This window comes from Ursus americanus, chromosome 23, assembly GCF_024610735.1.
Source record: "Ursus americanus isolate L20-20 chromosome 23, mUrsAme1.1.p, whole genome shotgun sequence".
Classification (NCBI taxonomy): Eukaryota; Metazoa; Chordata; class Mammalia; order Carnivora; family Ursidae; genus Ursus; species Ursus americanus.
Window position 1 is genome coordinate 21,873,281 of NC_142149.1, and position 25,766 is coordinate 21,899,046.

Sequence of the window (25,766 nt, forward strand, 5' to 3'; positions counted from 1 at the left end):
GGGCCTCGTTGCCAACATGAGAGCATCTCTAGCCAGTCCACTGTGCCCTCTAGGACCAGAATGTCGCAGAAGTGAGTTTTTCCCCGAGGCCTGTGACCCATCAAGGTGACAGGGTCCCTGTGGAGATGCTAGGTTTCTGGAAGACCAACCAGGGATCCCATCTACTGCAGCTCTTCCGCCCACCCGGGAGGGGTTGGTTCATCCCAGGGCAGGGCTTCTCAGAGAATGGATCCCACAATCAGCTAGGTCTCGTGTTGAAGATGCAGATTCCTGGGCTCCACCCCAGGCCCCCAAGGATCAGGATCGCTGGGAGGGAAGCCCGGGAGCCTGCATTTCGACATGGCGCCTCGTCTGCAATCAAGGGTGTGACCCGTCAGTTCCCAAGCCCCATTGCCGTTGGCTGAGAGCCCCGTGACCCCAAAACCCCACCTGAAGATCTCTGTCAGGCTGTTGCGGGGTTTCCTGACAACCAGGGCTATGGAAATTGTGGACAGCTGTGGAAGGCTGGGGTGGGCTACAAAGCTGTGCTTGCTTGGTTTTGGAAACAGGGAAAATTCCGGATGAGATTCGGGTTCAGGGATAAAGTTCTCCAATCCAACTCGTTTTCCACTCCTTGTTCTGAAATCATTTCCTCACAGATTAGACTCAGAATGCGAGCCCCGTTCTCCCATCCAAGATAAATAAATAGCAGGGAGGGGGGAAAAGTTTCTCTGGGGACTCAGGCTCTCATGAGAGTGGGAAGCCCTGTGAACTCCGAGAGCCCACGAGGCAATCTTGAAAATTGCAAATTACAGAGTCTCTGCGTTCCACGCTGTTGGGGGGCACCTGTCAGCGTTTCCTTTGCTCCTTTCAAATATCCCAGTGCGGAAATAGAAGCTGCCGCCGTCCCAGGCGGCCTGCCCAGCACAGGCCACAGCCCGAGCCGGGAGGAGAGGGGCTCCAGGGTGTTTTTCCTACCAGCTGTGCTCTTATTCACTCTCTCAGGGGCCTCCGTTTATTTTCTCCATAAAATGGGCTGTGGTGATGTGGCCCCGGGGAAAAGTGGGTGAGGAACATGCCATCATCTTAATTTCTCAACCCCCAAAGAGTATTTTTGTCAAGGGTCCAGGGCCCTGTGGAAAGGCATGGAGCCTCAGAGAGTGTAGCTAGGGGAGACCCCCGCTTGGTCCCTCCTGGAGTGTGGCCTTGCGACATGGTCCACCTGAGACACTCTCAAGTTTGCGAGGCACTGTCTCAGCATGGAGAGATAGTCCAGATGACCTCAGATGAGCCCTGGAATCCTGGGGCTGGCTGCCACCGCATGACTCAGCGTCCAACCAGAGCTGAGCCATGAGAACTTCAAAATGGGTCAGATGAAAGCAAAACCCTCACATGGACACATCCCCATTTAACACATACGCCCAAACCCAGAGACCATGACAGTTTAATGAGGCTTGGTCAGGTCGGGGGAGGGCAAGGCCTTGAGCAGACACTGCCTTTGCTGTGGTCATGTCAGCTCGGGGACAGAGAATCTCCAGCAGGGAGCAAGGGAGGCTGATGTGGGACTGAAATCCTGTCCCCCGATGCCCATGGACCTGGGCTCACCCCCGCACAGGCCCCTCCTTGCCAGCCCTCTGGAGCCTTGGCACCCACTGAGAGCTGACCCCAGATTGCGAAAAGAGCCAGAGGGCAGGGCTGGTGCCGAGGGGCCGGCCACCAGGGACTCTCCCAGCAACAGCTGCTTCCAATCACCCTGTGGGTTCTCAGCTTCCCCTTCCTCGCCACCCACTCTGCCTTCCACCACCTCCCAGAGTTTCCCCTCCTCGCCCTGGGGCTGGATCTGATTTAGACAATTTCACTTACCATGGCTGGTGTCTTCCTTTCATCCCACATGGCCCCTCATCCCCCCAAGGGCCCACTCTGGAGTCTCGGGGTGACCTTAACTCCAGGATTTGGCCCAGGGAATGAGGGGCCATAATCCTTGCTTTACAAAAGTGTCGCTCTGAGGGTCCCATGACATAGGACAGGAGCAGCACGTGGCTGGGGGGGGCACTTGGCATTCAGGAGGTGTTCAATAGTGGCCACATCTCATGCCTTTCTTCTCTGCATCTGGGTTGGATGGCTCAGGGCTTAGAATGTGATGCTTTTAGACCTATATCAAAGGCTCAGTCCTGGAAAGAATCAGTTAGTTTGGTTTAAAAAGAAACTTAAGCTCCCAACCCCCAATAGACCCCTAAGCCTCCATGCCCCAAAGTAGTGGGCACAGAGGACCTGGGAGAGGGACAGTGGGGCTGGCTTAGTTCAGCTGTCCCTGCTGCAGGAAAAGCAGCTCGGAGCCCGAGGAGGCATCTTCAGAAGGAAACACTGACAGTGCTCGGAAATCCTCCGCCTCACCGGGTCTCTGGCGGATGGGTGGGCAGTTGCTAGTGGAGAAAATTAACTAGCCCTGAATCCTTCGTCAGCACTGGTGGCTCATGATCTTATTCTTCTCACGCAGATGTCTCAGAGCTTTAGTAGGGCTTGGTGGATTCCCCTGGCACCAGAGCGAAGAATGGAAATTTGAGCATGATGCCATGGAGAACATTCTCTGGTTCATCCTCGTACCCCCACCCCTTCCCTAGGGAAGCACTTGGCATCTTCCAGCCCAGCTGAGTTGCACAGTGTCCTTTCCTGGGACACTGACCAGCCAGTTTTTAATTTCTCCTGGCCTCTGGCAAGACCCTCATTCCTGCCCTTTAATGATCACCCAGGAGGTATTGGCTAACTCTGCCGAGGTCCCTCCACCCTCAGCCCGGCCTCTCCTTGTCAAGTTTAGGCCCCTCCACAAAGAAAGAAGAGGATTGTCTGTGAATCAGCAAGGCTTTCCCCAGAAGGCATTTGTGTGACTTCCCTGGATTCTCAGCCATTTCATAGCAGCCTGGAGTCAGGAGAATTTTCAAGTTCCTTTGAGGTCACGCAGTCCCATCTAGCTCCCTGCACACACATGTCTGCGTTGACGCGGGCTTCGTCCTGGGGAGCTGGGTCAGAAGGAGGGTAGAGATGCCACAGACACCTTCCCTTCCTTTTGGGGAAGGAGTAGTTGGGGAAGAAGGGTCTGACTGCCGATCCCACCGCTGCCTGGTGCTGAGGGGGCACCTGCCCTGCGGTCTTGATCACCGCACCCCTGGGACGTCGGCCCCCTCCTCACCATCATCGGAGAGCTGTTACTGAACGGGCCAAATGAAGCGGAGGGCTTCTCTGTCAATCCAACACACCTCTTACCTTTTGGTCCCCTTGCAGATGCTCCAGTGGTTTTGATCGCTACCGCCAGGAGTGGCTGGCCTATGGCTGTGCCCAGGAGGTGAGAAGCTTCCGCGAGCCAGGCTGTGGGGAACTGGAGGACTGCCATGAGGCCCCTCCCCGAGTAGCTCTTCCCAAGGCGTCTTTGGCTTTTGGTGAAATTCTCCCCTCCATGTGGGACTCGTCTCTCAACGGCTCTGAGCCAGTTAGACCAGGCTTGGGAGCTTTTCGAGGGTTCTCTGGGTCCCTGAGAAAACCACTTCTGGTGACTTGGCCTTGGGTGGGCAGCTCTCTGGGAGCTCTTCTGGGTGCTTATAGAGGGTGCGTTGGGCATGGTGTTGGCCACAGCTGGATCCCCTGGGAGGCTGGTGACATTCTCGGAGCAGCTGCCCTGGCTCCAGCCCTCAGTCTCTTCAGGGAGGCAGGCTTTTCTGGGAGGGAGGAGGACTGTGCCGGGCACCTCCCATTAGAATCCCGTACAGGTTCCTTCTCACCGCTGGAGTTTTCCAGAATGCTCACGACTTTGATTCTGGGTGGGGAGCGTCCTGTTCTTACACCTTATACCGACGCAGACAGATCTGTTCATCCGTGTGCCCTTTCCTCTCCCTTGTCCTCTCCATCCTTCCTTGCAGGGAGCCCAGTGTGTGCTCAGCACTTCGCTGCATGCTGCCCCACGTTTGCTCTGGTTTGATCCAAACAGCCCCAGGACCTGGGGGCCAGTGCCCCCCCAACTCCCGGCTCAGAGCAGAAAACTGAGGCACAGAGAGATTTAATGACTTGACCTGCCTCTCACAACTGGTGGGACAGGGAAGTGCCAAGGCCCCACATTTAAACATAAACCCCCCCAGACCCCACTCTGTGCGCTCATCCCCTCCTCTGTTATTAGTAAGGCCGGATGAGCTTTCTACGTCCTGAAAAAAGTCTTGTCTAGCAGCCCACATCTGACGTTGCTGTAGTGAACGTAGGGATTTGCTTTATTTGTTTAAGATTGGCATCTCAACTCCTTCCTCGAGGAAGGATTCGAAGCAGCTGACAGCTAAATTGCCTTGTAAGATAGATAAGGCGCTTTCAGGATAAAGTGGGAGGCTTAGAATGCACTCAGGGCGCAGCTCTGGAGACTTTACCGCACTTGAACCCTGCACCGGAATCGGAAGTTTTCTGGCCACTGAGGGATGAAGGGGCCCCCTCTGTCCTCCCGAGAGAGGGCTCTCTTCTGTGGGCCCGCCCGCGGTGAGGCCTCTGTGCGGAGCGGCGCTGGGTGTCTCCTGCAGGCAGAGGGCAGGACGTGTGAGGACTTCCGGGACGAAGGCCACTACTCGGCCTCCCCCAACAGCTCCTTCAGTCCCTTTGACGGAGACCTCACCACCACCTCCTCCTCCCTCTTCATCGACAGCCTCACCACCGAAGGTAAGGCCTGAGCCCCGGCGGGGAGCGGCAGGGGAAAGGAGCCAGGGGGAAGGAAAGGGCTGCGGCCTTGGCACATCGAACCCTCCCTGACGGGGGTTATGTCAGGGAATAGGAACGGCCCCGACTTTCACAGAGGAGGGACCGAGGCTCAGAGAGCTGGAGTCACTTGCTGGCCACAGGCAGAGGGGTTTCGAGCAAGCGGACTCCAGGCCCCGGCTCCAGCCGCTGTGCTGGCCCACGTCCGGACGTCAGGACGCTGGGATGGAAGTCACTGTGGCCAGGGGAGGATGAACGCCCCAGCCCGGTGCCTGGGATGTGTACGGTCCACGTCAGCTCGTCTTAATAGCCATCCTTATAGAACCCGAGAGGTCTTAGCAGCTGTGTGGCGGGTAGGAACTCGGTCCACACACTCAGATGTGAGCAAAAGACTGCCCGGTTTTCCTACAACTGTGCTTCTGGCTTTTGACCCTCATGCAGCTGGAGGGGTGGGCCTCAGCTTGGCTTCCTGCCCCTGGGACCTGGTGTGGACAGAGGGTGGCAGTGGGGCAGCTGTGGAAAAGCCTGGTGCAGGCCCCTCCCGGATTCTTTGGCCGTCTCTGAAAAATTCCTCTCTCATCCTTTTTTAGTACGTTACCGCCAGACTTTAGCCCTTTGCCCTTAGGCTCAGGCTGAGAGACGTGGGCTCCTATCGCCTCCACGGAGCCACGTACCTGCTTGAAAGGGGCAAACGGAACAGAGGAAAGGAAAGGAGAAAAAAAAAGGCCACCCAGGAGCCCCTCGGGGGTGGGGACTTTTTTTTTTTTTAAGATTTTATTTATTTATTTGACAGAGAGAGAGACAGCCAGCGAGAGAGGGAACACAAGCAGGGGGAGTGGGAGAGGAAGAAGCAGGCTCATAGCAGAGGAGAGAGCCTGATGCAGGGCTCGATCCCAGGACCCTGGGATCAGGCCCTGAGCCAAACGCAGACGCTTAACGACTGCACCACCCAGGTGCCCCATGGGGGGACTTTTGAAAGAGGCCTAGTGAAGGGAAGGAAGGGCATCCCCCATAGGAGGAACAGTCTATGCAGTGGCTCAGAGGTCTGAGAGGTCTCTGAGGTCTGGGGAGCCTCGGGCAGCTTCTTATAGGGCCACTGCCATGGTGTTGAGTTGTGGTGAAGGACAAGAGGAAAGAAGACTGGGGACAGATTGCGAAGAGCCTTGAACATTTGTGAGCAAAGGGGAGCCAGTAAAACCCTTTAAAATGACACGGGCGGTGGAGGGACAGGAGAGGAAGAGTCACGGAATGTATGGTACGGGCCATACATTGTGGATCGTTCTACTTGTTTCATGCTTTTGGTGCTTGAAGCAGTAATCCTCGGTCCTCTAGAGCATTCTCCTGACATGGAGCTCTTGCTTGCCTTTCCTCTTAAGAACCTGCAGGGAAGAACGACAGGGAGGGTCGACCACTGGAACTTACTTAGGAAGCCACAGGACACACACCTTGCCGTGTAGGAATCTTTCCTCCAAGTTGTGCACCGGTGGGGGGTCTTCAAGCAGATCTGCACCTGTGACACGTGCCCCTCCTCAGTCCTTCCTCAGCCTCCTGGCGCCCCGTAGGAGAATGTGCCGGGTCCTCCCCTTGACTTTGCAGGCACCCACCGCGCCCCAGCCTCACCTCTCACCACACCCCACTCACACCCTCTCCACCCTCCAGCTACACCGCACTGCTTTTTACTCCCAACTGGCCAAATTCTCGCTGCCTTGGGGCCTTTGCTCATGCTTTTTCCTCTGTCGGAGCCCTTTTCCCCAGAGCCAAGTCTTACCCCTCCGTCTTGACACCCTCTGTCTGGGTGACGCCCCTGATCAGAGCTTCATTATACTGGGTTTTAATTGTCACTCCATCTCCCCCATTTGTTACCTCCCTGAGGGCAGAGACCATGTCGAACCCCAGTGCTTCCTCCCAGTGCTCAACTCCATAGTAAATACCCAATAAGGATTGCTTGAATGGATAAACACGAGACTAGGAAAAGTTGGCTTGTTCGTGGACTTCTATTATACTGCTGTGTGACTTTAAGCAAGTCACCTCCCCTTTCTGGGCTTCAGGTACTTGGCCTCTAAAGTGAAGGATTAGGGACACCTGGTGGGCTCAGTTGGTAGAGTGTGAGACTCTCACTCTCAGGGTTGTGGGTTTGAGCCCCACATGGGATGCAGAGATTACTTAAAAATAAAATCCTTAAAAATTTTTTTAAAAAACCCATAAAATGCAGGGTTTGACTAAACCTCCCTAAAATCCCATCTGGACCTAAAGTGACCAAGGCCATAATGATTCCAGTAATCTTACACCTTCTCTCTTTCTCTTTGAAGATGACACCAAGTTGAACCCCTATGCGGGAGGAGACGGTGAGTACAGAGTTGCCGGCCCCTCTTCATCAGACCCACTGCCTCTTGGAACACTCCCCCCCCGCCCCCCCCCCCCCCCGTCTCCCGCCAGGAGGGTGCAGCGGTCACCTGGCCTCTTTGCTTTTGTTCTGAGGTGGGGAGGAGGGGTGCAACAGTGGCCTGAGCTTCACAGACCTCCTGCTTCACAGACCTCCTGCTGGGCTCCGGGGCACAGGCCCACTAGATTGAAGGAACATGTCTACATCTAGACGTTTCTCATCAGCCAGGAACCTCCTGTGTATCTGTCTTGACTGTTCACTGCCCCAAAAGGAGCGAGAGGAGGAAGGAAGAGCTGAGCTAGAGCGGGCATGGCAGTGTGGGGCCTGTCTCCGTTGACCTCACCTCTTGTCCCCGTGGGCCTCACCGTCAATGACGGGTGGAGAGCAGCTTCTCCCACATCAAGTGTCCTTGGATTCCCTGCCTGGGTTGGCAGAGAGCACACAAAAGTTGCCCACCCTGCTTTTTGCAGGGCACCAGAAGTTCGGGGTCCTTTGCTCCCAAGATTAACCGCGAGGATAATCTCTCTCTGGTGACCTGACGTGGCCCGCCTCCCCTGCCCTTGGCCCAGAGCCAGCTCGGGGCCCTTGCTGCAACCACTGCACGGGGGAGATGGAAATGCCTTCCAAACTCTGGGGACGGGGACATTGTTATCTTGGGTCCCGCAGGGGAGGAGAGGCTATCGATGCAGCGTGGTGCGACCCAGTCTCCCACCAGAGACGAAGCCACGCCTGCTCTGGGGGCAGTAGGTGTGGGTGTGTGTTGTGTGTCTAGGCTGGGAGTGAGGAGCGGGGGCTGGGCCACGTCCCCCTCGCTCTGCACCATGCGCTCATCAGCCCAAACCCTGACCATCAGATCACCAGGGTCCCTGCGGGCTGCACACTGACTGCCAGGTCAGGGGAGGCGAGCTTGGGGCGTGTCACCTGTCACCTCACCTGGCGGCAGGTAGTGGCACTAACCATGTGCTGGAGTGCCCCGGGGACAGTTTCTCTCTTGGGTTTCTTCTGCTTGCAGAGAAGAGGGGATGGGGAGGACAACGATTGGGCGCATGCAACATCCTATTGAAAGTCCCCACCTCCTGTTGATTTGCATTCTACCCACGACCCATGTGAGAAAGGATTTGATATTTTTTTTGCTTATGTGCTCATCGGTCTTTTCTACTTTATTATGTTCGCATCCCTGTAGGGTGGGAAGAAGAAGCAAGTAGCCACCCCAGGTAATATGGGAATATAGGCCTCTTAGTGGCTGGCTGACTCTGTCCTTGAGCGAATCACCTCACCTCTCTGTATTTCCGGTCATACAAGAAAGGGGTTGGACTAGATGACCTTCTAGCTTGACAGTCTATGGCAATACTCAGTCTCCTCCATGGGATGTATTTCAAATGCTCAGGATGTTCTCAGAGATTGCCTGCTGGTTTATTAGCCCTCAGAGGACCTGTTCATTTTTTTATTGAGCTCCTACCATGAGGCCCGCCATTTTTTTTTTTTTTTAGAGCTAAGGACACAGAGATGAATAAGACACTGTCTTTGCCCTCCAAGAGGCCGCAGTCTGGTAGTCGACAGTGATAGGTGAAAATACGGTCATTTTGTTATCAAAATAGCTAATACTTACGAGGTCATCTGAGATACCAGCCCTGGTCTTCAGCCGGTGACGTGAATGATCTGGTTTTAACCCTTAGGGCTTTAACACTAACCCTATTAGGTAATCATTATTATCCTTGTTCTACAGAAGTGATAAGTGAGGCACAGAGAGGTTACATAATTTGCCCAAGGTCACACAGCTAGTAAGCAGCAGAGTCTGGATTTGAACCAGGGAGCCATATTCCAGAACCAAAACTCTTCGCCGTCACATAACCTGTGAAAACTCCCTAAAAGCCATTAAGTGGCACGGGTGTTGGAGAGAACTCTTTGATCCTTATTAAACATTTGGGCAACTTTTAAGTGATTTTGGAAAACCACCTGAACCGTTCCAAGTGCGATGTGAATGCCATACTCATGATTCTACCCACCCCTCCCCCACCGTTTTACCTATTTCATGAGCAGGCCTGAAGTTTCTGCCCGTTTTCATCTCTTAGATTTTGCCAGAACCTGGGACTTCGTGGCCCCACCTTCCCTGCTCCCCGGTAGCCACTCCCTACCCTAACGGTCTCTCCACAGGCCTTCAGAACAACCTGTCCCCCAAGACCAAGGGCCCCCCCGTGCACCTGGGCACCATCGTGGGCATCGTGCTGGCAGTCCTCCTGGTGGCAGCCATCATCCTGGCCGGGATTTACATCAACGGCCACCCCACGTCCAACGCTGCACTCTTCTTCATCGAGGTCAGTGTAGACTTCGGCCACAGCTCCGCCGTCTGCCTCCGCAGCAGCATTTCTCCAGCTGTGGGGTACCCGCCCCTCCCCACCTCATCCCTCCTGCCTGCATGCCTGGCTCCTGTTCCTACCTGAGGAACCGTCATCGACTCCATCCTGGTGCACCATGCACTGGCTGGTGCCCTTCGAGTCCCTAACCGCCTCCCCCACTGCCCGGTCTCCCCCAGGAGACCCCTCCTGTCCCGTTGAACAGCCCCTCTGCCTTTCGCTCCCCTGTTGGTGAAATCAGAAGAGCCCCCAGAGGAAAGAAAGAGAAATCACTAGGGATCGTGCAGCCAATCTTGAATGCTTTATGGCCTCTCACCCCCCAATTCCAGGCCGGGTGCTTTTTCAAAGCCATAGTGGAACTGAGACGTCTGCCTCTTTGCCTGCTGTGTGGGTGTTAAAGTTAGAATTGACAAGACAGAGTAATCCAAGAGCTGCGCTCTCTGGGAGCTTTCATTGAGGATGCTATGGTCTGGAATGCATCAGAATTGGGAAGAACCAGCTTGAAGTGCAGCTTGGGAAGTAAAGGCCAGCCCCCTTCTCTCTGGGCCACAGGGCTAGCAGCTCCTGGCCCCGTCCTCCGCTCTCACTTCTCACCAGCTCTGCGTGTGGTCCAGGGGGGCTGCCTCTGTGACCAGGTCTCCCGCACAGGGATCACCCAGAGGCGCAGGGGGTCTCCTCTTCTTTGTTTAGAAACCCTGTTTCTTGTAAGCCCTTAGCCAGTCCGCCTTAAGTTTTAGCCTCCCTGGCTGTCACCCCAGGGGACTGCAGATCCGTAGCCACAGAAACGCTGATGGGGCAGGTCTGAAACGGGCCCAGGAAGGTGCGGGTTCATAAGCTCCCGAGCCATCTCTGCTGCAGGGTCTGTACTGGGGGGGGGGGGGGGCAGGGTTATCTTGGCATTTCCAGAGCCTCCCAGATCATTCCCTCTCTCACCCACTGCCTCACTTTTCACGGTCTCAGGGCTCCACTAGGTACATTGCTAAGGCTCTCACCTGTGTCCTGCAGTCCCCGCCGTGAGCGGCAAAATGACCTCCCTCCAGATTCCTCGGGCTCCCAGCAGCGGACGGATCACAGCGGGGGGAGGCTTCTGGGGGGGGGGTTGAACTCCACCCGGCTCACAGTAGGCCCCCAGCGCCCGTGTGAAGAGAGTCTCAGTGCTCAGCACCGTCCCTGGGTGTGTGTGTGGGGGGGGGGGGGTCCCAGGTGAGTGAGGCCACGCCCGCTGACTCTGCCCTCCGTGCCCCCACAGCGGAGACCTCACCACTGGCCAGCAGTGAGATTCCGCAACCACCCCAACCACTCCACCTACACGGAGGTCGAGCCCTCGGGCCACGAGAAGGAGGGTTTCGTGGAGGCTGAGCAGTGCTGAGAGCAACAGGTCTCCCCTTGGAAGAATGGGAAAGAAGACCCGGGGACCCCAAAGAAGACCAGTCAGAGCAAAGTGGAGAAGTGACTTTTCTTGGCTTCCTCTGAACATCCCCTGGCTGGGCAGATGGAGACGAGACTGTGACTTATAGTGCCCGAGCCACAGTTTGGCCATCGCAAACCACATACGGAAGCAAGGGGACAGAAAAGCAACCACGTGAGCTTTCTAAGGGACAACAACCTAATTTCATCCTGTTTTGATGTGCGGGGTCTCCCCTTCTGGGTCTCTCAGTGGTCTCTTCCGGTGGTCCTACCCCAGAGGCCCCTCCCACCCGAGTCACCTAACGCCCCCCCACAGGACACGGAGAACAGGACTCCGGGTTGGGGCCGCCGCGTTCCAGGGTCCATAGACTCCAGAGCTGGTCCTCGTGGCTATGGATTCAGTATATTTTGCTCCAGCCTCGGCGGCTCTGGAAGTCTGAAGATGTTCCAGCCGCCTGCTAAACACAGGGACGGCTTCGTCTGGCATGTTGTCACCGGGGGAAAGCCAAACGCGAGGAGAGGAAAGAACTTGTGGGGGGAAAGTTGCATCTTTAGGCTTTACTCCCTAGAGTTACCCTTTCTGCCTAGAGGGTCCGACACGGAACGCGTGTGCAGCCCGCCTCGTGGGCCTTACCCCGACGGCGGCCCAGCCGTGGCCAGGCTCGGCCGCATCTGCGGTGTGGGGCTCCTGATTCCGCTGGCACGTGTGGTGCCCCCGGCATTCACTGGCCTGGCCTGGCGGCGCCAGGAAGTACCTTCAAAGGCTGGGCCTGCCAGACTAGTACCTTTCCTCCTCTGAGCTGGATTTTTATAGCCATTAAAGAGAGGAAACAGGGTGGTAGGAGGGCTTCTGGAGACATACTCAGCAGGGAATTTCCATTGGCTTCTGTTGAGAAGCAAAGCTGCTGGAACTGACGGGACAGAGGAAGCGGGCGTGGGAAGGAGGGACTTGCTACGGAAAACTTTGACCTGGAGAGTCGCTCCCACCTCCCCAGCTCTGCTGGAAGCTTTCGAACAAAGCGTTTAGGCTCCCAAACTTCACCTGGTTTTAAGGGAATTCTGCCCCAGGGATGAGTTGGGGCTGCTTCTGAAGAGAATTTAAAATTACAATCTATAGCTCAACCTCGTTCAAGGTAAAGAATATCTGCAGCAAATAAACGTTAAATCAGTCTCCACTGAGTCACGCCCTTTTACGCACCTCCCCGGGGACACTGCAAAAGAAAGAAGTTAGTTTAAGTACCGGGCCTCCTGAGGTGGCAAGTAGGGAGTCCGCAAATAACCAGACATATCCAAACACTTGACCCATGGTTTTCCACGTGCTTCGCGGTTTATTCTCGGTGAGGCCACTATTGACAATCCGAGTGGGAAACATGCTGGACCTCGGCTGTGTGTGTGTCTCTGTGTGTGTGTCTCTCTGTGTGTGTGCGTGTGTGTATTTTTTTTTATAAACCAGACAAGGAAGAGCTATGGGGAGGGTCAGGATGTGAGAAAGAAAAAAGACCGTGCAGCCAAGAGAATAGGGTTTTTTCCAAGCTTCTGAAGGACAGAAAGGTCTGTAACTGAGCGGTCTTAATGAGAGAAGAGCAGCCAGGCGCTAAGAGGATCTGGGCTCCCAGCACTCCCGGCTGGCAGGAGGGTGATTCCTGCCCTTGCCTGACTAGCAAAGCATCTATGACCTCTATGTGTCTAAAATGGCCAGTGGGCCATCCCTGTTGTGGCCCAATGCAGGGCACAGCACCGTTTGCCCGACTCCCAAACCCCAGCAAGCTTCTTCCCAGTGGGAACTCTGCCCACTGCTCTTGATTCCTGAAGGGAAAGAACATTGAGAATGAAGGAAGGTGTGTGTGTGGCCGAGGGGGCACCTGGGTGGCTCAGTCGGTGAAAGCTCTGCCTTTGGCTCAGGTCATGATCCCAGAGTCCTGGGATCGAGTCCCACTTAGGGCTCCCTGCTCAGCAGGGAGTCTGCTTCTCCCTCTGACCCTCCCCCATCTCGTGTTCTGTCTCACTCTCAAATAAATAAATAAAACTTAAAAAATTTTTTTTAAAAAGATAGTGGCCAAAGCTGACAGCCAACCTATTTGGAAAACAGAGGGTTCAACACTTGAGCTGATCTCTCATCTGGTTGTGGGCAAGGCTAAGACTCTCTTCTCCCCATCCTGGAAATGATAACAGATTTACACAGGGCACCGATCAGGGGCTGCCCGCAGACCCCCTGGCCTTGGGAACCCACACCAAGTAGAGTCACAGAGAAAATGCAGCCAACCTCTCTCTGTGTCTCTCTCTATCTCTGTCTCCACCCCTTCTTCCCCCCTGTGCGCCCCCCGCTCCATGTCCCCACAAAAACCCACCTGAACTTGCACTCAGTGTTAATAATAAAAGCAACTTCCTTCTAGGACTTCCGCAGTGTGCAAAATAAAGTGCCAAGAATTTTGAGTGCATTCTGCAAATTGTCGCTCCTGGCTTGGCCCAATGACTCGCGTCTCCTCTACGGACCCGGACCCGGACTAAGGAGCATAGCAGCGGCCTGCAGCACCCTGCCCGTCAGGGCTGCTTCTCCCAACCTCCCCTCCTACCTCCAGGAGAAACAGCCTGAAAAGAGATCCCAGCTCTTTATTTGTCTGGGGTTTGTAAATCCCTGGAAGTAAACCTCGTGGGTTTCCAATCTACCATCTAGAGACACAAAATCGATCTGCGTACGATGAGGCTGCCACATTTCTGGATGCTTCTCAGTCAAACCGCTTTAGTGGCCTCGCTGCGCTTTTATTACTTTGGATTTTTCGTTCACAAAATACGGTGAAGCAAACCAAAACAAAGACAGGAAAAATCTGAACTCTTCGCGGCCAAAATCAGCTGCGCCACATTTCAGGCTCCAAACAAGCTGATTTATAAATAAACATGCTGTGTTCGCCGACTGAGGAGGAACGTGTCGGAGAAGGCGGCGAGGGCTGGTGGAGAAAGCGCTGAGCTACGTAGCTGGTCAGAAGGTGGGAGCTGTAGCCCCAGCCTTGTCCCTGAGAAGCTGTGTGATGTGGGCCAAGTCACCCACTCCTCTGGGTAGGAACAGTCTCCTCTCCTGTTTTTTTTTTTTTTTTTTTTTCCCTTCCCCCAGTTCACACAGCAGCTCAGACCAAAGCAACCCTTTCCTTTCCGTTATCCTGATGGGGTTACCAACTTTTCTAGTCTGCCTGGAGCTTTCTTTGTTCCAACACTGAGAGTCCTACATCCCAGGAAACCCCTCCAGGATGCACATCCTGGATCAATTGGTTGGTCTAGCCTTGGAGTCTGTCCAGACTCCATTGGCTGAAAAGATCAGGTTAATAATTTCAAGGACTTCAGGGTCTTGGACCTAGCTCCTCAAAGTATGGTCTGGATAGGCATCACGGACGATTAGCTGGAAATGCAGAAGTCAGACCCACGCGACCCAGACTTACTGAGTCAGAATCTGCCCTAGAGTAGTTCCCCAGGTGACTCACGCGAAGCCCAAGAAAGTTTGGGAAGTACTTCTAGGAAGCAATTTTACCCACATGATCACATTATTCCCCCATTTCCCAGATAAGGAAACTGAGGTTCAAACAGGTGGTTTACTTGTTTATTAATTGGATCCAGACTCATGAAGCACCTACCACGTTAAGTGACTCGCCCAAGGTCACATAGCTAGTAAGACACCGAGACAACCCCAAAACCAGGGCTTTGGAGTCCCAGCTGAGGTCGTTCCCTGGGGACCACAGGGCGACAGCAGAACCGCAGGGCCACAGTTAAGTATGGAAGCTGACGGTGGAGGAAAGAGAGGCCTCCCAGGCCTGTAGAGAGCCTCAAAAGGAGGCATAACAATGACTTCAGATCCTCATTCTTGGGTCCTGAAACTGTGAGCTTATCAGGTACTTATTTACACAGTCCCAAGAGCTTGAAAATATCCTCATTGCTCCTGCCTCCTCCTCACCCGGCTCCCCGCTCCCCCACTCGGGGACCCCCTCACATGAAGATTTGGAAGCACTCTCCATAAGGCTTTACAAAACCCAAGGCCATGCTTCTGTGCTCTTCTTCTTCTTGAATGGAGGACAACTGATGACTTCATTTGCCACGATGGGGCTGGAGAGAAGGGAAGTGGGAAGGGGGAATCCTCACTTGAACTGCTGAAACCAAAGAGAAAGGGGACGAGGCTTTTGATGTTCATTAGACATTCTTACATTTGGTCCTTAGAGGTAGCTAAACTGTGCCCACAGTTTTCCACAAAGTTAAAGGCACTGAGAAGGAAATATCTGAAGACAGGCCAATAATATTTCATCATACGCTCCCAGTCATACAAGCCAACGCTCCCTTCCAGCTTCAGCCTGTCCTCTTCAAAGTTTTTTCTTCAGAAATTGACTCACCACCATGCGATCAGATCGAGGGTCCAAAAGGCTAATAGAAGGCTCCCCCCGTCCAGATGAGGAAAGGTTGAAAATCCTCCAGAAGTAACAAACCCCATCTCTCGTCCACTGACCCATCCTACAGTCCCCTCAGTTTAGATCCCATTTTGAATTCACGGATAGGCGGCTCTTAGCCAACTCAGATGTGGTCAATCACGTGCCTAATGGGGAGCGCTTTGCCTGGAGTCCCCTCTCCCGAGGAACAGTAAGTCATTTCAAGAGCCTCTCCTCTGGGGCGCCTGGGTGGTTCAGTCCTTAAGCGTCTGCCTTGGGCTCAGGGCGTGATCCCGGAGTCCTGGGATCCAGCCCCACGTCAGGCTCCTTCGCTGGGAGCCTGCTTCTTCCTCTCCCACTCCCCCTGCCTGTGTTGTCTCTCTCTCTGTCAAATAAATAAATAAAATCTTTTTAAATAAATAAATAAATAAATAAATAAATAAGCGAGCCTCACCTCAAGGCCTAAAGGGCAGCCCACCCCAGAGCCCACCCTGTCTCCTCTCTAGAGCTGCCCACACCCCTCCCTGTTCCTTGGGGCTCTTCTCCCCCAAGGCCTCTAGGGACTGAGCAAAATCTCCCCAGCTGACTTTGCTCCTCCTTCTGCCTCCAGAGATAAGCACTCAGCTCTCCTCATGGTGAAGGAGGAATCAAAACTAACAAAACTGGGCATTAGCAAAACTTCCTTACAAAAGCCCTGATCTATTAACTTCTCTCCTCTGAGACGACAAGGGGGGCAGGTAGCCGCTCACATTTACTAAGTGCCGACTACGTTCCAGGCGATGTGTTACGAGATGTATCTGGATCATCGCCTATGAGGCAGGGCTGTTGTTAGCCCTACCCTAAAGGAAGCCATCGAGGTGCAAAGCACATGAGAGAATGTGCTCAAGGTCACCAGCTAGGTCACTCAGGCAAGGTGACTAAAACTTGGCAAAGGTCACTAGAGGTCACTTGGCCTTTGGTGGGGTTCCTTAGCTTTGGTTCCTGCAGCCAGGGCTTGCCCGCCCTCCTACCCTGGGCATCTGGACCCGCCCTCTATCAAAGGCCCCGTGGATCCCGGCCTCCATGGACGCTGGGAAGGTCCTGTCCAGCCAGGAAGTAGCATTGGGTTGGAAGAGGCAACACTGCCTCGGTTTCAAGGGGAAGTTTTAAATCTCTGAGGCCCCACAGAGGGAGTGACCGACCCCCAGTTCACTAGGTGTTAGCCTTCTAGAAATGAACCCTCTTGGGCTGCTCCTCCCATCCTCTGGGCCACACATCGTAGAGACTGTTACCTGATGTTTTCTTGTCTGTAAGAGCCCAGGTTACAAGAATGGCTTTGTCCACGTCCCCAATCCCTTCATTTTACAGAGGGAAAAACGAGGCCCGTGAAGGCCGGGAAGGCCGTGGAAGCCCATGAAGGCCGGGAGCAACATGCCCACAACCACACAGAAAGCGGGAGAGCCCAGGCTGCTGGTTCTCAGAGCTAGCACCTGTTGGGGGGGGGGGAGCACGAGGGCTCTGATGCCACCCAGCCCGAGTTGAATGCTGGTGACGCCACATGCCACCTCTGTGACCTTACACAATGACTCCGTGTGCGGACTCGCTTACGGCATTAGTTAAATGCAAGCGGTGAAAATAGTAGCACCTGGCAGGGGGTGGCTCAGTCGGTCAAGCGTCCGACTCTTGATTCCAGCTTAGGTCATGATCTCAGGGTCCTGAGATCGAGCCTCACTGTCGGGCTCTCTGCTCAGCGGGAGTCTGCTTGAGATTCTCTCTCTCTCTCTCTCTCCCCCCGCCCCTCCCCCCACTTGTGCGCCTGTGCTGTCTCTCTCTCTCAAATAAGTAAATCTTAAAAAAAAAAAGAAAGAAAGAAAATAGCACCTGCCTCATCAGGCCTTGTGAGGGTTAAACATTCCAGCACTTGGAGAAAAACATAGCACTGAAGACCTTGCTTCTTTTTCACTTATTACATTTTACTTGTTAATTACTAACCACAGCACAACTTATTATCCCCAGTGCCGGGGAGGGGGGCAGCGGTGGGCAGATTAACTGGCACTTTCTGCGGCCTTTATGTTTGGGATGTTTGGGTATGGTGCTCTGCCACCAGAAGGAGGCGCTCTGCCGGGTGACCTGCTCAGCAGGCAGCCTCTTCCTCTCAGAAAGCCTCCCACTTACCCTAGGATGGGGACAGACGTTGACAAACATCCCTTCAACGGGGTAGCTCTCGTGACTCTGACCAAAACAGGCACTGAAACTTCTCATCGCTCTTCGTTCTTAGCTTTCTATATTTATCTTCAAAACACTAACTTAGTTTCATGTTCTTTAGGTGGAAAAAAAGGAATATGAGAAAGGGATATTGCAGAATTCAGCCTGTAGAAATCAACCCCTGAAAACCTCCCTCAGTGATTAATTTTGAAGGTTCCAATACCCAAGGCTGACTGTTTTGTCAGAGACCAGCTGAGGCACTGAGTTTATTTTTCTAGTTCCCTTTAAAACTAAATTAAAAACAGATTACACTAAATAAACTGGAGGTATCACACTCCCAGAGATCAAGATCTACTACAAAGTGGCAGTAATCAAAACAGCATGGTACTGGCACAAAAACAGACACGAAGATCAGTGGAACAGAACGGAGAGCCCAGAAATAAACCCGCGATTATATGGTCAATTAATCTTCAACAAAGGAGGCAAGAATAGGAAACGGGAAAAAGACAGTCTCTTCAACAAATGGTGTTGGGAAAGTTGGACAGCTACCAGGCAGAAGAATGATACTGGACCTCTTTCTTACACCATACACAAAAATTAAACTCGAAATGGATTAAAGACCTAAATGTAAGGCCTGAAACCATAAAAGTCCTAGAAGAGAGCACAGGCAGTAATGTTTCCCATAGCAACATTTTTCTAGATATGTCTCCTAAGGAAAGGGAAACAAAAGCAAAAACAAACTATCGGGACTACATCAAAATAAAAAGTTTCTGCACAGCAAAGGAAACAATCAACAAAGCAAAAAGACAACCTACTGAATGGGAGAAGATATTTGCAAATGATACATCTGAAACAGGGTTAGTATCCAAAATATATAAAGAACTTGTACAACTCAACACACAAAAAAACAAATAATCCAATTTAAAAAATGGGCAAAAGACATGAACAGACATTTCTCTAAAGAAGACATCCAGAGGCCAACAGACACATAAGAAGGTGCTCAGCATCACTCATCATCAGGGAAATAGAAATCAAAATCATCTCATACCTGTCAAAATGGTTAAAATAAAAAATATAAGAAACTACAAATGTTGGCAAGGATGTAGAGAAAAAGGAATCCTTGAGCACTGTTGGCGAGAATGCGAACTGGTGTAGTCAGTATGGAAAACAGTATGGAGGTTCCTCAAAAAATTAAAAATAGAACTACCCTAGGATTCAGTAATTCCACTACTGGGTATTTACCCAAAGAATACGAAAACACTAATTCCAAAAGATATGCACGCCCTGCTTATTGCAGCATTATTTACAATAGCCAAGATTATGGAAGCAGCCCAAGTGTTCACAGATAGATGAGTGGATAAAGAAGATGTGGTATATATATGCAATGGAATATTACTCAGCCATAAAAAGAATGAAATCTGGCCATTTGCAACAATATGGATGGATCTAGAGGATATAATGCTAAGTGAAATAAGCCATAAAAGACAACTGATACACGATGTCACGCATATGTGGAATTTAAGGAACGAAACAAAAGAACAAAGAAAAAAAGAGACAACCCAAAAAACAGACTCTTAACAATAGAGAACAAATTGATGGTTATCAGAGGGGAGGAGGACGGCGGATGGGTTCAATAGGTGATGGGGACTAAGAGTACACTTATCGTGATGTACAGAATTGTTGAATCACTATATATTGTACACCTGAAAGCAATATAACACTGTATTTTAACGATATCAGAATTTTTAAAAAAACATTAAACTAATAAAGCACCTACATTGAGGTCTGGCACTCAATAGGCATTTTGCATGTTTGTAGAAAGGGTGAATGTAGGAGAGACATGCCTCTTAACTCAAACAGAAACTCTTCTTTTCCTCACCTGAGAAAACCCTCTCACAGCTATTTTGATGGAAAGAAAAAAGGTGAAAAGCCTTCATTTTCTTTCAAAGGCACATAAAGCCAAGACGAGTCCAGTTGTGGCTCCCTCGCAGGCCGTGCGTTTGGGTGGGCTGCAGGCTAACAGACCCCGGGAAGGGTGGGATAACCTCCATGCCTGGTTAAGGAGGGGACCTCTAATCCCTGGGCCAGAAGACCCAAATTTTGAATCCTCATTTCTCCCTTCACCAGCTTCCTCTCCTTCAGGGGAGAAGGTTGATGTTCTGGCAGCTTCCAGAAACAGGACAATGGATCTTTAGACGCGGAAGCATTTCTCACTCTTTGCAGGCCCTAGGGCTGGGTCTGTCGGTTTCTGGTTATTTGGCAAAAAAGCACAAATTAACTTGCTGTGCTCGGCACCCAAGTAGATGACTCATCGTCAGCCCCCAGCACAAAGAAAGGACACAAAATGAAGAAACGCAGAGCAAAGCGCCAGAGGCACTGGGAGCATTTCTGGAACGAATTCCTTCCTGGCCTGGTCTTCGTAAGTAATTCGGGTTCTCAGTTTCTGGGGAAAATCACTTTCTGCAATATAAACACTCTAGGGGAGTGGGTGGGGTGGGATCACGGCCCAGGGCGGATTAGAATCAAGCACCGAAAGGCTACAAAGGAATTTCTCCCTTCCTTTGTCAGGGATGATTTACCAAAATGGCCCTTTGAGGAGGGAACTGCCTTTCAGACCTCAGAGGAGCAGAGCAGCGTCCACGGGGCCTTCTCTAGGCTTTCTGCCCCGTTCTGCTCCTTGGGTCTGATGGTTTCTGTTACTTCCATCTGAGTTCCTGCTTTTCAGGCAACTGTACAGATTGGACAAGTAGCAATGACAGGAACCTGAATGGGCACAGGCTTCCCGGCCACTGTACTTCATACACCCCCGTGAAACAAAGCGCTGTTCTGCCCACGCTGCTGGCTGTCCCCCCCCCAAGCCCCAGCTCAAGCAGAATGCTGAGCCCAGTACAAGGATAACCGTGCTTCTTACCGATTGATCTTAGTTTGCAAAGCCATTGTCTCCATATCTCAGCGATCACTGGAGTTTCTAGTGCTTCCACGTTGCCAGGCTGGAAGCTGATGTAGGTTCGGAAGGCAGGCGAGGTCCGGAGCCCACGGCCAAGAAAGAATCCTTGAGACGTCTTTGGTGCAAAAAGGTGATTTTATGAAAGCACGGGGACAGGACCCGTTGAGCAGGAAGAGAAGCTGCAGCGGGACTGTGAGAAATGGCTGATTTTTTACTCTGGGGTTGGGAGAGGTAAGGAAAAAGGGGGGTGTCCCAAAGGACTTTCATCTGCTGAAGAAGACCTTCAGGGTACTGGAGGCCTGGTTATTATCAGGCTAATTTTGTTTTTCCCTCTAGCCAAGCATTAACATTAAGAGCGTTGGGAGTTTCCTGGGGAATAGTGCACATATCCCACCCAGGAGTGGGGGGCTGGGGGAGGTTGCGGGGTGTTAGCTTGTGCTTTGTCCTCAGCTTGCCTTCTGCTTCCTCATCGGAAACTGGCACCTCACTGTAAGGATAAACGATATCCGAGCACCTAATGGTTTTCCCAGGCCCTAACTGCCTCTGACCAGAACACTTCACCCCCCCCTCCACCCACCCCCCCACCCCACCCCCGTTCTATGGCAAGGACTTTACTTAAGGCTGAACTTACGAGTGTGTTTTGTGGTCCGGCAGGACTAAGCATCTCACAGGCATTTCAACCAGAAGATACGAAGGAAGCCCATGACCTTTATTCATGGTTGGATTCCCAAGGATATCCATCCAAACATGCTTCTTGGGCACCTTACCCTGAGCCCCGCCAAGCAAGAGCTGTGGGAAATACAGAAAATCAGAGCTAGTTACATCTATGGTATGTAGGGCAGAGTCTGTGAGAAAGACGAGATCGCACGGAACGGAGGACGGACGAGAGAGCCCAATCCGCATGTATGGCTTAAACTGATAAGACTAAAACTCTCAGAGTTACAGCAGCTCGCAGGAGAACCGAGGTGGAAGATTTCCCGCTGCACTCTTCGGTCTGGTAGCCACGTAGCCACCAGCTACCTGTGACCGCTGAGCACTTAAACCAGAGCTGGTCCCAACTGGGAGGTGCTGGAAGTGGAACATACACTCTGGATTTTAAAAATTTAATACCGGAAAAAAAGATTGTAAATATATCTCATTAATAATTTTGATACTGGGATGCTTGGGTGGCTCAGTCGTTAAACGTCTGCCTTCGGCTCGGGTCGTGGTCCCGGGGTCCTGGGATCGAGCCCCGAGTCAGGCTCCCTGCTCAGCGGGAAGCCTGCTTCTCCCTCTCCCACTCCCCCTGCTTGTGTTCCCTGTCAAATAAATAAATAAAATCTTTAAAAACATGATTTCCATATTGATGACTTGTTGAAATTACAGTATTTTGGATCTGCTGGATTAGATAAATAATTAAAATTAATTTCACTCCCTTAATGTGGCTACTAGAAAATTTTACATTACCTATGAGACCGACAATGTATTTCTGTTGGACGGCATTGGGTTTCAAATAATGATCTGTCATCAACGTGCTTTAGGTGCCAAACTACTGCTAAGCACTTTATGTCCATTTCCTTATTTGACCTTTGAATCATTCCCATGATTTCATTATTATTCCATTTTACAGATTAGGAAGCTCTGGTTTAAGGGAGTTGATCATATAGCTATTAAAAAGGGTAAGTTAAAACTACATATATCGTGGGGGTACCTGGGTGGCTCAGCTGGTTAAGCGTCTGGCTTTGGCTCCAGTCATGATCTCGAGGTCCTGGGATGGAGCCCGCAGGCTCCCTGCTCAGCCAAGAGTCTGCTTCTCCCTCTCCCTCTGCCCCTCCCCCTGCTCAAACTCTCTCTCTCTCTCAAATAAGTACAATCTTTAAAAAAAAATGTGTATTGTGATGGAAAGTGTCCATAATAAATTGATTTTTTAACAATGATCATCCGTTATCAGAAAAATAAAATATGCTATATCATTTATTTTAAATAAAGGCATTAAGCGACTTGCCCATATCCATTCAACTAACTGCGGAGCCACAACTTGAACCCTGGACTTATGCCAACTCCAAATTCATGCTCTTGTCCCCATGAGAACCTACAGAGGTAAGAAGGCTTTGGCACGTGTTAAAATCAAGGGTAGACAGAGATCAGTCTGGAAGGTTCCCTGAGCAGACAGAACCAGTTCAGTCACACAGACAAAGCTTAATTTAGCTTATTTTGCAAGGCTAACTTGACCTGGATTATTTCTTCCTTGTGCCTCTGGAAATGATAAGCAAACTTGAACTGTTTCCCAGGCCGATAGGAGGGAACCACTGAAAATCGTAGTATTGTCACCAATCAGTGTGAAGAATACAGTCACTGCTTTGTCACTATAATAAGCTGCTTGATAGCAATATACTCCAGAGCCTCATTCCATGTTCCGGTTCGAGTGCTCCCGGTTTGCAAACTGCCTTTTTGGGGTGCGCACAATACATTTTTCTTATTTTCAGCTTCAGTGTTTCATTGGTTTTAGTTTGGCTATTTTGAACCTTTGACAGAGGGCATAGGAGCTGAACTCCCACCATGTCAGGCCATCTCCCTCTGCAATATTCCTGGAAGGCAGACAGCTAGCATCTGCTTGAATACCTCTGGTAACGGGGAGTTCATTACCTTTCTTGGCAGCATGCCCCATCACTGGCCACCTGCTTATTGGGAGTTTTCCTCCACTAAATGAGGAGAAATCAGTCCATCCTAAGTTCTGGCCTTGAGGTCCGGATACTCAGAGAGGAGGCGGCCAAGTTGGGTTTAGGCCAAAAGGACGGGCTGGCTTGCACTGGCCTCTGAGGAGAGATCTCAGACGTGGGTCCGGCAGGGTCGTCCCCGCTTTGTGGGGAAGGGAGCCCTAATCGGCCCTACACCCCACTCCCGCCACCTCCATTGCCCAACCCATCCTGCCGACTGACCCAGGTAAATCTCACTTGCTTGATGTGCACGGACGGACGTCCTCCCTGATTGGCTGTGGGGCCACAGCTGTAGCAAGTGTCTGAGTTTCCATTCACGGGAAGGCCTCCCACCGCCGAAAGGATAATTATCTGCCTGCTGCGCTGACAGGTTCCCATCTGGCGAGGGCTGAACACTGTGTCTTTAGAAAAGGCAAGCTTCTGGCCTGGCTTTGACAGATTCACGCGGCGACTCTAAGGGGAAAAAAGACATTGCTGGGGGGTAGGGACGGGGGGGGGTGTCTGGGTAGGGGAGAGGCAGAGAGAGAAGATGAGGAAGAATCCGGGATGCTAATGAATTCCTTGTGATCTCACTCTCCTTATTCCAACACACGCTCATCTATAAAAATCGACGGGGCCGCTTTGTCAGCCCGAGCCCGAAATGTGCGCAGGTAGACAGAACCACGAGTCCTAGGACAGCCTGGGAAATGCCGGCTGCCTGCTAATGGCTGAAAGTCAAGGATAGAAAACAGGAGCCGGGATCTGCAAAAGAGATCCCCCCATGCCCTTGACATTGTACTTCAGGGGTCCGCTTTCCTGGTCTGCCCCCCTCACACTGACAAGAGAGCTGTGAACTCAGAACGTTTACAGCCAAGGAAATTGGCATCACCGGACCTTACCACTGCCTCTTCCCTCCTCTCCTTGCCAATTTCAAAATTTAAAAAACAGTAAAAGAAATGCCCTTCAGGAGTTTTAGTAAAGGATCTGAAGCTGATCATTTGATCCCCAGATCCCCAGGTCAAGTAGCGAAGCTATGGCAGGCACTGTGCGGTCAAGACGGCAGGCCCACCATCTGCCACCAGCCACGAATGTCTCTAAGAGTTGGTATCACCAGCCCAGTTAGGCTCAAGCAAACCCCTAGTGGCGTTACTGATCGCCAGCATCGTCCCAGGCTTTGCCCTAAGGGCTTTGTGTACTTGCAACTCATTTTTGAACCAGGATTTATTCTTAGTAACCTTTTAGAAACATGGAAAGTGGGCTGGGAAGAATTAAATGACAAGATGAGCCAGCCAAAAAAGAGCAGAGAGGGGATTTGAACCCAGGTCTGTCACACTATAAAATCTGTACTTTTAAACAACAAAACCAGATTTTTATTATGGAACATTTCCAACATACAAAAAAGCAGCACGAGCTAGTGCCGTGGACAGCCGCATACCCGAGGCCAGGTCACAACGATCATCAACACGGGACCCCTGTTGCCGCTCTGCGCTCACGCATCCTCCTTTGTTGGGTTATTTCGAAGCAGACATTGGCCCTCATGTCATTTTATCTGTTAATAGCTCAGTCTGTATCTCTAAAAGAGAAAGATCTCCAAACCCGTGCTCTTGACTCCTGCAAAATACTGACCCTGCGTGAGAGATTATCACAGAAATGCCCAGAAAAACTGCAAGATTTCCTTCGCCCCCAAGGGGAAGGGAAGCATTCGCTGGCTGCCTGTGGCATTTCGGCATAATGTGGGGAGACTACAGTCATTATCTGCTAAGTCCAAGAATGCCCATCTGGCAGCCCAACACCAGGAGGACCGGCCCACCTGGCCAGATGGCCAGACCTTTCCTGCCTGTTACCCCTAGTAACATCTAGCTACAGAAAACAGCACCTAACCGGTCTCTTCCAGAACACATTACGGTGTTGGCTGTTCTGTGCACGTGGCATACCATTAACTTCTATTCAACACGTCTACTGTGCGTCAGACACTGACCTAGGAGTTCTTATGTGTCAGGAACCTAATGCTTGATTTTTTTTTTTTAATTTTGGTTTGATTTTTGTGGTTCGTATTTCCATGTGGTTTGGAATTGCATCTTAAACTGAAATATTATGGAAGGGACCGTAGATAATCCCTTCAAGGGCTGGATTCAACAATCAGCAGTATTTCTTGAGAACGTGGGTGTGTGCACGTGTGTGTGTGTGTAAATCACACTGGGAGTCAGCCCGGAAGTACCAAGAATAGAATATCCTTGTGCTTTATACCACAATGGAAGAAAAAATGTTTCTGTGTTAAAGTCTGCAAATAGTTCATTAATCTCCTTTCCTCATGCCACAGGGCTTGTGGTCCCCGTCCTGAGAAGTCTAACAAGGTGGATAAGACAAAATAAACAAATAAGCAGATCTCCAAGGCAGAACACACCAACTGCCACCGCAGGTGTAAAAATAACACGTCGTGGGAGTTGAAAGGTGATAGTGGTCCCACGTGACCTGGAGCACTCAGGAAGGCATTGGTGGCACATGAGCTGTAGAATGCCCAGGACTCTGTGAGGTGTGCTCTACACGCCACGTACAACAGACCAGAGAGGCCACACACTGGGTCTACTCTCAGCTGCTCCTCACCACGACGGCGGTGCTAGTCCTAACCGACGGTCCCTAGCTCTAGGCCCATCTGCATTCTTCCTCCTCGAGTTGCAGCTGAGCCCTAACTGCTCTGGGCTGTCTGCCCCT

The 25,766-nt window shown here is 51.8% G+C and overlaps 1 protein-coding gene and 1 long non-coding RNA gene across 5 annotated transcripts in view; one reads left to right on the top strand and one right to left on the bottom strand.

Moving 5' to 3' along the window:
- The window catches only part of PLXDC1 (plexin domain containing 1), a 56,565-nt gene extending 44,549 nt beyond the window's left edge, over positions 1 to 12,016 (top strand). For 2 of the 3 annotated variants that reach the window (XM_045777787.2, XM_045777788.2), the window contains 5 exons: positions 3,259 to 3,319; positions 4,530 to 4,665; positions 7,011 to 7,046; positions 9,239 to 9,399; positions 10,688 to 12,016. In XM_045777787.2, the coding sequence (XP_045633743.2) occupies positions 3,259 to 3,319; positions 4,530 to 4,665; positions 7,011 to 7,046; positions 9,239 to 9,399; positions 10,688 to 10,807 (514 nt within the window). In that variant the 3' untranslated portion in view covers positions 10,808 to 12,016. Of the gene's footprint in view, positions 1 to 3,258; positions 3,320 to 3,890; positions 4,434 to 4,529; positions 4,666 to 7,010; positions 7,047 to 9,238; positions 9,400 to 10,687 lie in introns of those variants that run through there. The other variant, XM_087854447.1, reaches the window with a different exon arrangement.
- A 2,199-nt stretch (positions 12,017 to 14,215) lies between these two features.
- Positions 14,216 to 25,766, bottom strand: part of LOC123779550 (uncharacterized) — a 31,820-nt gene continuing 20,269 nt past the window's right edge. For both annotated transcript variants that reach the window (XR_015721296.1, XR_006776215.2), the window contains 4 exons: positions 23,298 to 23,528; positions 21,011 to 21,168; positions 20,344 to 20,494; positions 14,216 to 14,978 (listed from right to left, as the gene is read on the bottom strand). This is a non-coding gene — a long non-coding RNA (uncharacterized LOC123779550). The remainder of the gene's footprint in view (positions 14,979 to 20,343; positions 20,495 to 21,010; positions 21,169 to 23,297; positions 23,529 to 25,766) is intronic.